Genomic DNA, 11855 nt, shown 5'->3' with positions numbered 1-11855 from the left:
ATTGGTGTTATAGTACACAATGTAGTCTAAACTCACCATGGTAGCCGGAGCACCCTATGACCCTCCAGCCTTTTCTTATTGTGTTGCCGTCGTGACCCGATACGTCCGAATCGGAACACTCGTCGAGTGAAAGAATCCCTTCTGTTCCTCGCTAGGCGGAGACTGGAATGGGATCTGGTCTACGGCGAATTGTGACCGCGCTACAATATTGGAAAGAGATCTATCAGATGTCTACAGAGGGATGGAGAAGGATGGAGCGGAACAAAGGAGAGAAGAGAATGAGAGGGAAGAAAGTGACTTACCACATGCATCGAGGAACGTCTGAAACGTATTCTCGTTTCGAATTGTAGCGGCGATGATGAACTCTCCTACGGAGTAGTTCCTGAACAGGTCGGTGATTGTTGAGATTAGGAGGGGGATTATGTCCGTGTCGTAGATCTGTGTCAGATAGTCAGCATTGGATGTTCTTAATAAATGAAAGGAAGGGAGTTATACCAGATCCGCACCAAGCGCGATATCAAACTCCATTTTCTCATCGCCGTCTCGCAAAGGGACCTCGATTGGCCTCCCCCACTCCCAGATCCCAGCTTGAATCTTTTCCCTGCTCAATTCATTCCGCCCAATACAATCGTCGATTTGCTCGACGAGCGCTGGTTCGCGATCTGTCACAACCACATTCTGTGCACCGCAATGCTTTGCGCAGAGGAACGAAAGGAAACCTGTCCCCGCACCGAGTTCGAGAACGCGTTTGCCTTTCACCAGGGCGCGCCCGGAGTCCTCGATCGACAAATATGTCCCTAGATGAAGGGCGGCCTCCCATGTGCGGAAACCCGTTGTGCCTGAGGAGAGGATGAGCGAGCGGTTCTCGGAGGTTATGACTGTCCTTGGTGGTTCGGGCGAGGGTCGCGATGTAGGACTCGGTGGGTTTGGCGCGGTGTAACTGATATATGTGAGTTGCTGCGCTTGTTCAAGCGATGATGGCTTTGGTGTTGAGAGAAGGGTCGTCCATGTTTCCATAAGACTGTCAAGAATTTCCTATAGAGGGTCCGGTCAGTCTCAATTGCGACAAGTTAACTGTGTATTGACGGTACAAAAGCGTAGGCATACTCATACATCCTCCTCAGGGTCGGAAATTGATTGTTCAAGCCGGGCGACAATAGACTTTAGAACGCGCGTCTGGTATGGAATTGGAGGGAGAGGCCATGCTGTGTCTTCATTGAACATGCTCTCGAATATGGCGGTTTGAATGGTGGGGGAGACGAGAGCGGGGCCATCGGGGATGCAGAGAGATGCGGGCTCGACTTGCTGGAGGTATTGCGCCGTTAAGAGGGGAATAGAATCCATGTTTAAAATAAGAACAGCTGTATCTGCATGTTTTGAAAATAGAAAGCTGGTAACTAGTCCCGAGAGTTCTCCGTCCCCTATAGTCCCAGCAAGGTGGGTGCAGTATACAGGTCACGTTCGGCGCTAGCCCCATGCGGTTAGCACGCCCTAGCCGAGCCCACAGCCGACTTTGCACAAGAAAACGAAATTGACGAAGCGCATCTCGACGCCCGCCAGAACGACAGTCCGACAACGACAACGACATCAACCGCCCACCCCCCTGACCTTGTCATTCTCGCTGCTGGTGGTTCAGTCTTGTCAATACAACAACCATGGCCGACGCTCCCGTTACCCTGCGGACTCGCAAGTTCATCCGCAACCCTCTGCTTGCCCGCAAGCAGATGGTCGTGTAAGAACCCCTTCTCCTGCTTGCTGCCTACACCACACATTGGATGGGTGGATGAATTGGATGAGATACGACATCATCGACTCGCTCAAATTCGATTCGCACACAAATTACGATGAGGAAGAGGTGGAAATGAGATTTTGTGGATTCGGACATGGACATGGACACACATACAAGGAGCTGGACAGGATACTGATGTTCGATGATAGTGACGTCCTCCACCCCAACCGCGCCAACGTCTCCAAGGACGAGCTCCGCGAGAAGCTTGCCGACCTCTACAAGTCCAACAAGGACCAGGTCTCCGTCTTCGGTTTCCGCACACAGTACGGTGGTGGTAAGAGCACCGGCTTCGCTCTCATCTACGACTCCACCGAGGCCCTGAAGAAGTTCGAGCCTCGCTACCGTCTCGTCCGTATCGGTGCTGGCGAGAAGATCGAGAAGCCCAGCCGACAGCAGCGTACGTTTACCACTGCCACATTCTCCGATTTGGGTTGTGATAAGAGGACTAACATCGTCCAGGCAAGCAAAGAAAGAACCGCTCCAAGAAGTTCCGTGGTATCGCCAAGGTCAAGGGCCCCAAGAAGAGCAAGGACTAAGCGCGTGCGCTTCTCGAATGATTATGTTGGTGCTCGGGGATTGGTGGGAGATTGTGGCGAGAAAACTGGCGTACTGATTCTGATTCTGGACTCGGATTCGCACTCGGACTTGGGCGCAGCAAGCAAGAGCAACGCTGGTGTCCACGATGATAATAATGATGAACCCAACAGCCCTGTGATTAGCAACAAAAGAGAAGAACAACAACAAAAAAGCATGCTCGTCCAAGGTTCCGTTCGGTGTACCATTATCGTTGTCATTTGTCCGTTCCACTTTCCGGCCATCGTCCTCACCGAGGCTAGACAGGTTTCAGAGGTTAAAATTTCATTTACACTACTGTTTCACTGGATCTGGTCTTGGGTATCGTTAGTCGGCTGTCAATGCATTTCTTCCTTCAGTCGCTTCAGCACCTACGATTAACACATACGGAGGACCGACCGGCAGTAGACCAGCACGTACATACGTAGTGGTAGAGTCCCAGAATACTACTGACGGGGAAACCGCGAGGGCACGTGCGGGCATCATGGTTACCTTCCAAAACCGCTCGCTTTTCCTTTTGCCTTCTCCCACACAGTTTCACCAATGGCTTCGCCTTAATCATCTCTAGAGTCCCTGAGGAAGTACCTATTGTTCCTCACCCAGAACCTCAAGCCCCAACGAAGATGATCAACACTCCCACAGTTGTTTGCTCTCGCAGGATACTCTGGACTCTGTATCGTACTTTTCCCAGCGCATCCCATAAACGAGTCAGTAAAGAAACGAAACAACTAACGCACAGCCACTGCAGAGTCACAGTCACAGCGTCTACCAATCTGTCAATTTTGTCTTGCTGTCAGCCAGTCAGTCAGGTCACTCAACTTGATGCATGCAAGCAAGAAAAAAGCAACTACGCGGGCCTCTTCCTTCCACACCCTAATAATGTTCCAACCCTGCGCTTCCTCCACCAACCGGACCCTTTTCCTTGAAGGAAACCCAAAGTACCCTAAACAATGGGCACGGCAGCCACAGCTCGTGCAGATATCAGCAAGAGCCTATGTCAGGAATGAGACTACTTGCTGGCATCTGCACTCTGCAAGTGCCGAACCGATCGGCTGGAAAGGATATCCCTGCTGCGCATCTTCACTAACCGCCCTGCTGGGCCTTCGATAGGGTGTTCACTTAGTACTATCCACACTCGTCCTAGCCACACAACCCTAGCAGCTGGTTTTCCGCTGGGTCCGCTCTTTCGAGTCTACGCATCTCGCCCATTTCATTCATATCTCCACCGGGGCTATTGCAAGCCAGCCAATCCATCATCGAACTGCAACAACCGATGCTGCAGAGCACCAGCGCCATATCCTACTGAGTATGGCGTAGCTCAAGACGATCCAAGCCAGCTTTTCATCCCCACGAAATATCCGGGCCGCCCCTCTCTACTTGCCATTCTCGTCCCGAGCTTCTGCACATGCAGCAGGACAAATCCGAGTTTGATAGCTCACACGTAGGTCTTCCCGTCCGTTCGTTACCCTATATATTGCCTTGGGCATCAGACAGCGCGGGTATCCTTCTTCCTTCCGGCGTAACGGGACGCGCCTTGTTAGTCGTACCCAAGCTGTACCTTCAACCTTGTGGACGAACGGTTGGCTGGATCGCAAATGGAATGCTTCTTCCTGCAGTCTTTACTTCTTCTCGGGGCCGGGGTTTCCCTTCCGGTATCCTGCCTGCTGGGCCAGGGAGAGAAGTACGTACATACACCTCAGCTAGTTTCTGGGTTCAGGGTCTTGGCTACAGCTACACTTACCTATCATGTCAATTATACGGCGGAAAAGAGTGCCGGATGTCCGAGATGGCCCATCTGTCGCCGAGCACCCCCACGCTCTCCGCACAGATCTGTATTGAGCTGACCTGAGTGCCAGTCGAGGATGGACCTGGGGGAGTTGAGCCTAGATGCCATGGTTACACAGACCAGGGAGGTGAGTTCCCCGGGAGACTGAATCTGCAGATGCAAAACGCACGTCAGGCCGGGTTGGAATAAGCCTACTGCTCAGCTTTGGCTCGACCGCTTCAGCAAGGAATTAAGGCCAAGAAGACGGTGATGATGAGTTGGCCAAAGTCGGGTCTGGGTCTAGAACTGACGCCTGGCTCTTAGTCTCTGACCTGTCGTCGTTTGCATCGTGCTTGTGAGACAATTGTAACGATTGCAGTTCTCCACAGTGTTCGACTAGACGGTCGTCAGTGTGCTATTCTCAGATATCATTCATTGTTAGGCGCAAACGCTACCTCAGTATCTCGTCATACCCTTCGCATTGCCATCGCATCGCCAGCGTCATTATCAGCGCCAGCCGGCGTCAGACTCGGCCCCGTCGGTGTCTGACCCTGGACTCGTGGTATCAGTTGAGGGTATCCCTTTCAACAGTAGTATCCCTATCCAGGATGATGATCCTCAGCGGGATCCTCCCCGCGGCAGCTGATGAAGTTCTTTGTTCAAGCCGTTAGAAAGGGGCCGAAACTCTGAAACTGAAGAAATCGTATTAGTTGAGTTAGGGTATAAGACTAGAAATAACAGGATATTCCAAATAATTGTCTGTGTCACTGTCCAAGTCCCCGACCTGGTAGCCGGTACGAAGTACAGAAAACAAAGAACAACCTTGCGATATTGCAACATTGATGATCATATTAAGCAAGCACATAAGCAAAAGAACGCCTCGTTGTGGGATATGACAGCATGACAATGTAACAGCGATAACACCATTCGTATGGACTAGGTTGCTCCGGCTCAAATACGACAACGTAACAACAACACCAACCCCAACACCGTTCGTATAAGCTAACACCGAGCTCCAACTGGAATTCACCCTAGGCGCAGGGGTAAGGCGGCCTGGGGACAAAGAGTAGGGAGCTGAATACTGCACAGTGGAATTTGAAAATCAACCTTGTTGCCGAAAGAAAGATGAAGGAATATCAAGCAACTGACCTATTAGAGGAATCGTATAAGATCCAGTATGCAAAAGGAGATAGGAAATAAGACAGATAAATGAGTTCACAAAGAAAAGAAATGAAGAGATCATGCATTAACAATACGTTGATCCCACTTGACAGGAATTTGGGCTGTCAGTTTTTCTTTTCCCATTTTTTTTTCGTCGGATTTTGCGCGTTTACTCAAATCCGATTGTTTGCCGTCATGGTATTTCTCGAAGTGACCATGTACAAACAAACAATTCCTCGAATGGGCAAGGATGCGCCTCGTCGATGAATAAAGCCGCCAATATCACTGCGAACATAGTCCGGGGTATGTTGGAGTATCAATGAGGGTGGCCAGGTTAGGCTTCTCGTCCATCTCGGGAAGTATAGCCGGAGCAGTCGGCCGCGTGTACTGAAGCCCGCTGACCAGCGTGTTGTCAGAAGATGAGTCTGTCTCTGGGCGATTTCTGTAGGCTGGTCGAGAATATCCATAGGTACCAGGCCGGGGATCTGTGAACGGCGTCATCCGGCGAGTACTGCGTAAGAAAGACCTGTATTGAGCACTGGTATCTCCGCGGAACTCAGTAGCTGCCTCGGCAACAGGTGTTGTAGAGTCCAGGCCAGCATAGGATTCAGACGAGGACATCATGGTCGAAGGTGCACCGCTCGACGCTACTGGTAGGTAACTAAACGTCATATCCGACCTACTGGAGGGGATCATTCTGCGTCCCATTGCGGCGGTTTCAAATGCCATTTGCGAGATAGGTGACCGTGATGTCTGAGATTCATATCTGGATACCCAGTAATGAGGTGGCCTGCTGTACTCGTTGGGCGGTGGCGGTGCATCCGCCGTTGTGACAGGACCAGAACCGTTCTCGAAGAACGGGTCTCGATTGTTAGAGTCGGCGTTTTCTCGTTCTGGCCCCTGGACAGGAGGTATCACCGAGGACTGGGCAGGCACCATACTGTGAACTTCATTTGTCTGCTGGCCCTGGCTCGGTACCACGAAAGGATAGGCAGAAAGAGTCAGCGAAGGTGCTGTGTCATGTTCCGGGGCTATGGCATCCGCAGGAGCTCGAGTGCACGGCAAGTCTGCGCCCCAACCCCTCGGATTCCAGTGCAGCCCGGAGTAATCTGCCAGGAGCACCTGGGGCGAGCTTGGAAGTACATAGGCGGGGGTTGCTTGGGCATTTTGTACTGAAGACTCGGGCTCGTAGTTGCTAGTAGGTTCGAAACTAAAAGATTGTCGAGCATATGGACTCGGGGTGATGGAAGATACTTCATAGTCTGGAGGTCGAGAAAATGAAGGTACCCGTTGATGAGATAAGTTGCAAGGCACGCTCCTCGTTCTGGATGAGGAAGGGGCGTATGACCGTGACACCATCTCATTCGCGGGGTAGGGCCAAACAGGAGCGCTCTTGGGCTGCAGTATCTCCGAGTTGACCTGCCCAATCCGTTAGCATGTAGAAGATGCAAGAGACATGCGCGGGAAGGTTCGCTTGCCCTGAGAAATTGGCATAGTGTATTTCCAGAACTCCGACAATTGGAACAACCTTGGCCATCACCAACATCGCCACTGCACCTGATCTTCCGCTTTCGACATCTTTGGCACTATAGCTGTTAGCGAAGGGAATCTTTTAGCTACCACAAGAAATGCCTTACTGCAACTGGGATCCGGCGTCTTGTCTGGCCTCGGCCCTGACTCTTCGCCTCAGCGTCGAGCCCGGCACTGATGCAGCTCAAGCTTCTGTCGATATTCTCTTGCTGGATATCACTCTGGAAGTGTGGCATGGATGAAATGCCGCGCCTTGTCTGCGGATCGAAGCCGACGTCGTCATCGGCAGGATAGAAGGGTTGGGCCATGACTTCATCAATCAGTGAGGTGGAAAACATGTTGTTTCGCATATTTGCGGACTCACATATGTAGGAAAGAAAGCAAGCCGGGATACGAAGATAAATGTAGAATGACTAGAGCTTTGGTGCACAAGAAAGAGCAGGGGGTTCCGCACAGAGTGGTACATAGGTATCGACTCTGACAGAAAGGACCGAAAGCCTTATAGGATTCCAACCAAATTTAAGTCTTTGGCAGAGGTATTTTATTTCTCGTTTTGATTGCCTGTCTTGGCCTTTTCTTTCCTTTGTTTTTGCTGTCGTTGATTGCAGAGCTGCTGAGAGATTCCAAATAGGCCACCGACTTCCAGGTAAGTCTTACCCCGGACTTGAATTCTTCATTGGCCCATGGCTTAAAAAAAAGGTGGCCACTGGTAGACACCCTGATACCCTTTTTTCGACTGTATGTATAGAAACATCATGTCTGCAGGTGCCCGTCAGATGTTGACGAGGATGCAGTTGAGGTGGAGAGAGAGGGCAAAGTGGCAGCGTTTGTGTTGAACAGCAACGTTGCATTGTCATACCACCATGCTTGCACTTAGGTCAACCTCATAGCAGGGTGATAAAGGTACCTAGTAATTCAGGCTAGTAAGTCGTCAGTCGAAATAATGCCAAAGCTTTTTCTAGGTTCTAAAGCTCTTCTCCGACTAAGCGCGATAGTTCTTGCTGGCGTCAATGCTCAGAGTTTAGTGCCGCCGGCTTTCTGTTGGTCCTGATGTTGGAAACGTGGAAAGCTGCCGACTACGTTTGCACGAAAGTGTCTGGTACGCTAGACCTGTCTATAATCGCAAATGGAAGTCCGTACAATGTTTGCGCGTCACCTAGGAGGAGTGTTGTTGGTTCGGGCGTAAACGCTTTCGACATCAAACAACCATTCATTCCGAGGCGGTCTGAACAGTACCGTACTTTTGAATGTCAGAGATCTTGGATAGGTAGATCGACGCCAGGTTCAAGATCTGAGCTCCACTTCTTCTGTTTCGTGCAGTTGACATTCGGGCTCTCAACAGCCCCTGCAAACGAGCTATTCCACGGCGAATATGCTCATCTTGGAACGGAGATATTTACATCTCAGTATGAGCGATAAACCTGACTGCATAGGTCAAGTGCGCATCGGGCCTTATGTAGTGATACACTGAGAAATTCGAGGGAAGTTTTCAGCAGCCTCCAGGCAGGCTTTCCTCCATAGGACGGGGCACCTGGCGCATGACGCTCACAATCACACTTGTCGTCATGGTGAAGGCCAAATCGAAGCTCGACAATGTAGAAATCATCAGCATAGCCAAGCGAAACAGCGACCGCAATGGCTGGTAAGAAGCATGAAAGAAACTAATCACAAGACGGCGGCACGAGAAGCTTTTAAAAATCTCTTGCAGTCTCTTCGATAGTCTGGCGCTTTCGCAATTCGACGAGACGCAACGCATGCGTGGAGCCAGGAAAGCTGATCTTAACACGCACCACGTCCAGGGGTACTCTGTAAGGAGCAAGCAGGATGGGGCAAAAGTACCTTCATTTGCCCAATTCGGTTGAGGGTCTCAGGCAACTTCATGAGCCTTATGATTTGCGTCGACTCTCCCCGCACGTACCTAGGGCCTACCGGTCCGCTACTCCGCTACAGTCATAGACTCATTGAAATTATACCACTATCTCGCTAGTGGAACTGCTCTTTCTCGGTCAACTGGGTGTGTGGACTGGGTGCGTACGGAGTCAAAGATGGATTCCGCTTAGGGCTAGGGATAAGTCGACCAGTGCACTCATTCAATATGAGAGGCCGCGGGTGTCAGGAGCTTTCAGAAGCAGGCAACGGTGACGTGTGTGAGAGTGCTTCTCTGCCTCACAATCAAGCCTATGTATTGGCTGAGAGTATCCTCGATTCACAATAGGGCCAGGTAGTGCAGCCAAAAAAGCTCAAAGGGTATAGTCTACAGCAATGACAGCGATTAATTGGCCATTAGAGGGTTACCAGACCGTGCGAGCAATTTGAAACTACCACGTGCGCCTAGGCAGCTTCCCCATACCGTGCGGCGGGGAGGTGAGGTCGTTGCCCGACCGGGCAAACCGGAAGGAAATAGCTATCTCTTTGGTAGCAACGGTCCGCCGGCAAGATAGTAAACGGTCCGGCGTCTCCAACGCTCTGCTGTGAAACAAGTATACCCTCAAGGAGTTTGGCATAGGAGAACGCGAGGAGCACTTTCAGGCTGTGTCGCCTTCTTTTGGCCCTGCGCCAAAAGCCCTAGACAAGTTAATTCCCCGTAGACGTGCAATAGCAATGGGTTACAGTGACCTTCTCAGTCTGCCCCAGGGTAGCAGCTTTCGAGTTGCTTTGTTTTTTCAGAGTAGCCTGTGTCGAGATATCTCTCAAGTTCAATAATGCGCTGGGAGTCTAATCACGGCGGCAGGAAAAGCCTACGGTCTGCTTGATGATTCGGCATGTGTTTCTCCGTGGTGTTCGTCCAGAGACTTCGAACCGTGACCATGGCTTCTATAGCATGGTAGCCAGGGATGGGTGTGTTCGAAAGCTCGTACTGCCTTCGTTACACGACACGCGCGAGGTCGGAGCCGAGAACTGGGCTTATAGGTAAAGCACGTCAACAGTCGAACCTGAGTCAAGCAGCAATGTTCTGAAGATGCTGTGCCGGGAGCAGACCAGACGATAATGACAGGGGGCAAATGGTTGGATGTAGAGGTGGGAGATGTAGAAGAAAGAAGTGGATGATGATCGGCAGCCAGTGGAAGTGACCAAGTCCGAAGGCGGCGGCTCCGCAGTCCGCAGTCCGCCCTGGATCTTTGCTAGCTCTTCCGACCTTAAACAGTCCTGTTGTGAAGCTCCAGCCATCATTTTTCTTGCGGGGCCTTTTTGTCGCATCTCACACTTTTCGACAAACTTGTCTTTGTCGCACCTGTTTGCTTGACGCCACGTCGGTCCTCCCTGAAGCCTCCGGCAAGTACGATGAGCGTTCTACTCGAAACATCCTTGGGTGACATCGTCATCGATCTCCTGGTCGATGAGTCGCCTAGAGCATGTGAGAAGTGAGTTCTCTCCCTATGTTTCCGTACGATACTTTGCTATGCGCAATCGTTTCCCATTATCGTGTCGAGTGGCTGAACGAAAACTAAAGCTGTTTATCTTCTATCGCACTAGCTTCCTGAAGCTCTGCAAAGTCAAATATTACAATTTCTCGCCCTTCCACAGCGTCCAAAAGAATTTTTCCCTGCAGACCGGCGACCCTATTGGACCCGATTCCACGGAAAGCGATGGTGGAACCTCAATATGGGGGTTACTAGAAGGTCCCTCGAAACAAGCTATTCCGGTCGAACTTCCGCCGAAACTGAAACATGATGAAAGGGGAACAGTGAGCATGGCTGCTGTCCCGTCGCCAAACGATCCCGACCTCCGTCTTATCTCGAGTCAGTTCATTGTCACTCTCGGCGACAATCTCGATTATCTGGATGGCAAGGCAGTAATATTTGGCAAGGTGGTGGAGGGCTTCGATGTACTTGAAAAAGTCAATGAAGCATTCATAGATGACAAGGGCCGCCCGCTCAAGGATATTCGTATCCGTCATACGGTTATACTTGATGACCCCTTCCCCGACCCTTCGGGCTTGGTGGAACCGCCAGAAAGTCCCCTCCCAACGAAAGCGCAGCTGGCGACAGTCAGAATTGCCGATGATGAAGAACTAGCAGATGACATGGATGAGGAATCTATGGAGAGACTGCGACGGGAGCGTGAGGCTAGGGCGCAAGCTCTGACTTTAGAAATGGTTGGAGACCTCCCGTTCGCCGAAGTTAAGCCTCCGGAGAATATCTTGTTTGTCTGCAAGTTAAACCCTGTAACTCAAGGTACAAGCACCTTTACCTCTGCATTTCTGGGAATTATACTCACTGGTTGATAGATGAGGACTTGGAACTTATCTTCAGTCGTTTCGGCAAGATACTGTCTTGTGAGGTCATCAGAGACAAGCGAACGGGGGACAGTTTACAGTATGCGTTTATCGAATTCGAGAACCAAAAGGACTGCGAACAAGCCTATTTCAAAATGCAAGGGGTCCTTATAGACGACCACCGTATTCATGTGGACTTTTCCCAGAGTGTAAGTTCTCCTACGAAATACCTCTACATCCTTATCATGATCTTCGCTGACAACTTAACTAGGTGTCGAAGCTCTCCGAAAGCTGGCGCAATGCCACCGTCACAAAACGCAGCGCGCAAAGAGGTGGATTTGGTGGAGTAGCTGGTCTCGAGAAGAAGCGCCAATATAAAGCAGCCGAGAACACTCGTCAGCTTGAAGACTTCAATATGGTATTCGACAAGGAGAAGCGGTCCGCGCCCCCTAGACGGTCATACAGTCGTAGTCCTCAAAGAAGCAGCCGTCGAGATAGAAGGGATAGTCGCAGCCCTCGCCGAGATTCGTACCGGAGCAAACGTCGTGACAGATCATACAGTCGGAGCCCGCCACGGAGGGATAGTCGCCGTGACAAGGACAGGAGCGACTACTATGAAAATGATCGACGACGCAACCGTGATGATGACAGATATAAAGACCGGCGTCGATAGCTGGAGCTGAAGTCGAACATGTAATGATTTGAAAGATGATGGCTGTAATATACCAAAAACCAACTACAATAATTGAGATTCTTCAACAAGCAGAAGCAAATCTCAGCCATTAGAGTGAGCACTACTCAGTAGGGTGTAATTCTATTAG

The 11855-nt window shown here is 50.8% G+C and overlaps 4 protein-coding genes across 4 annotated transcripts; 2 read left to right on the top strand and 2 right to left on the bottom strand.

Annotated features, from left to right (window-relative positions):
• Positions 1 to 75: 75 nt before the first annotated feature.
• BDV14DRAFT_203939 (protein-lysine N-methyltransferase) lies at positions 76 to 1344 on the bottom strand (the record flags this gene model as incomplete). The annotated part of the gene is made up of 4 exons (XM_073774403.1): positions 76 to 200; positions 303 to 438; positions 496 to 1035; positions 1114 to 1344. The coding sequence occupies 4 exons, from the start codon at positions 1342 to 1344 to the stop codon at positions 76 to 78; spliced, it is 1032 nt and encodes a 343-aa protein (XP_073624190.1).
• A 311-nt stretch (positions 1345 to 1655) lies between these two features.
• BDV14DRAFT_192388 (40S ribosomal protein eS24) lies at positions 1656 to 2325 on the top strand (the record flags this gene model as incomplete). Its single annotated transcript, XM_073771631.1, has 3 exons — positions 1656 to 1732; positions 1939 to 2186; positions 2249 to 2325. The coding sequence occupies 3 exons, from the start codon at positions 1656 to 1658 to the stop codon at positions 2323 to 2325; spliced, it is 402 nt and encodes a 133-aa protein (XP_073624189.1).
• A 3245-nt stretch (positions 2326 to 5570) lies between these two features.
• BDV14DRAFT_192387 (uncharacterized protein) lies at positions 5571 to 7126 on the bottom strand (the record flags this gene model as incomplete). Its single annotated transcript, XM_073771630.1, has 3 exons — positions 5571 to 6678; positions 6708 to 6874; positions 6926 to 7126. 3 exons carry the CDS (start codon positions 7124 to 7126, stop codon positions 5571 to 5573), a joined length of 1476 nt encoding a protein of 491 aa, XP_073624188.1.
• A 2809-nt stretch (positions 7127 to 9935) lies between these two features.
• On the top strand, positions 9936 to 11829 carry BDV14DRAFT_180876 (PPIL4 family peptidylprolyl isomerase). The gene is made up of 4 exons (XM_073769974.1): positions 9936 to 10180; positions 10293 to 10993; positions 11047 to 11243; positions 11306 to 11829. The coding sequence occupies exons 1-4, from the start codon at positions 10101 to 10103 to the stop codon at positions 11705 to 11707; spliced, it is 1380 nt and encodes a 459-aa protein (XP_073624187.1). The 5' UTR covers positions 9936 to 10100; the 3' UTR covers positions 11708 to 11829.
• Positions 11830 to 11855: the final 26 nt, after the last annotated feature.

This window comes from Aspergillus stella-maris, assembly GCF_047715825.1.
Source record: "Aspergillus stella-maris strain CBS 113639 unplaced genomic scaffold BDV14scaffold_67, whole genome shotgun sequence".
Classification (NCBI taxonomy): domain Eukaryota; kingdom Fungi; phylum Ascomycota; class Eurotiomycetes; order Eurotiales; family Aspergillaceae; genus Aspergillus; species Aspergillus stella-maris.
The sequence above is the reverse complement of the archived record's forward strand: the minus strand, read 5'-3'. Positions and strand labels throughout refer to the sequence as shown.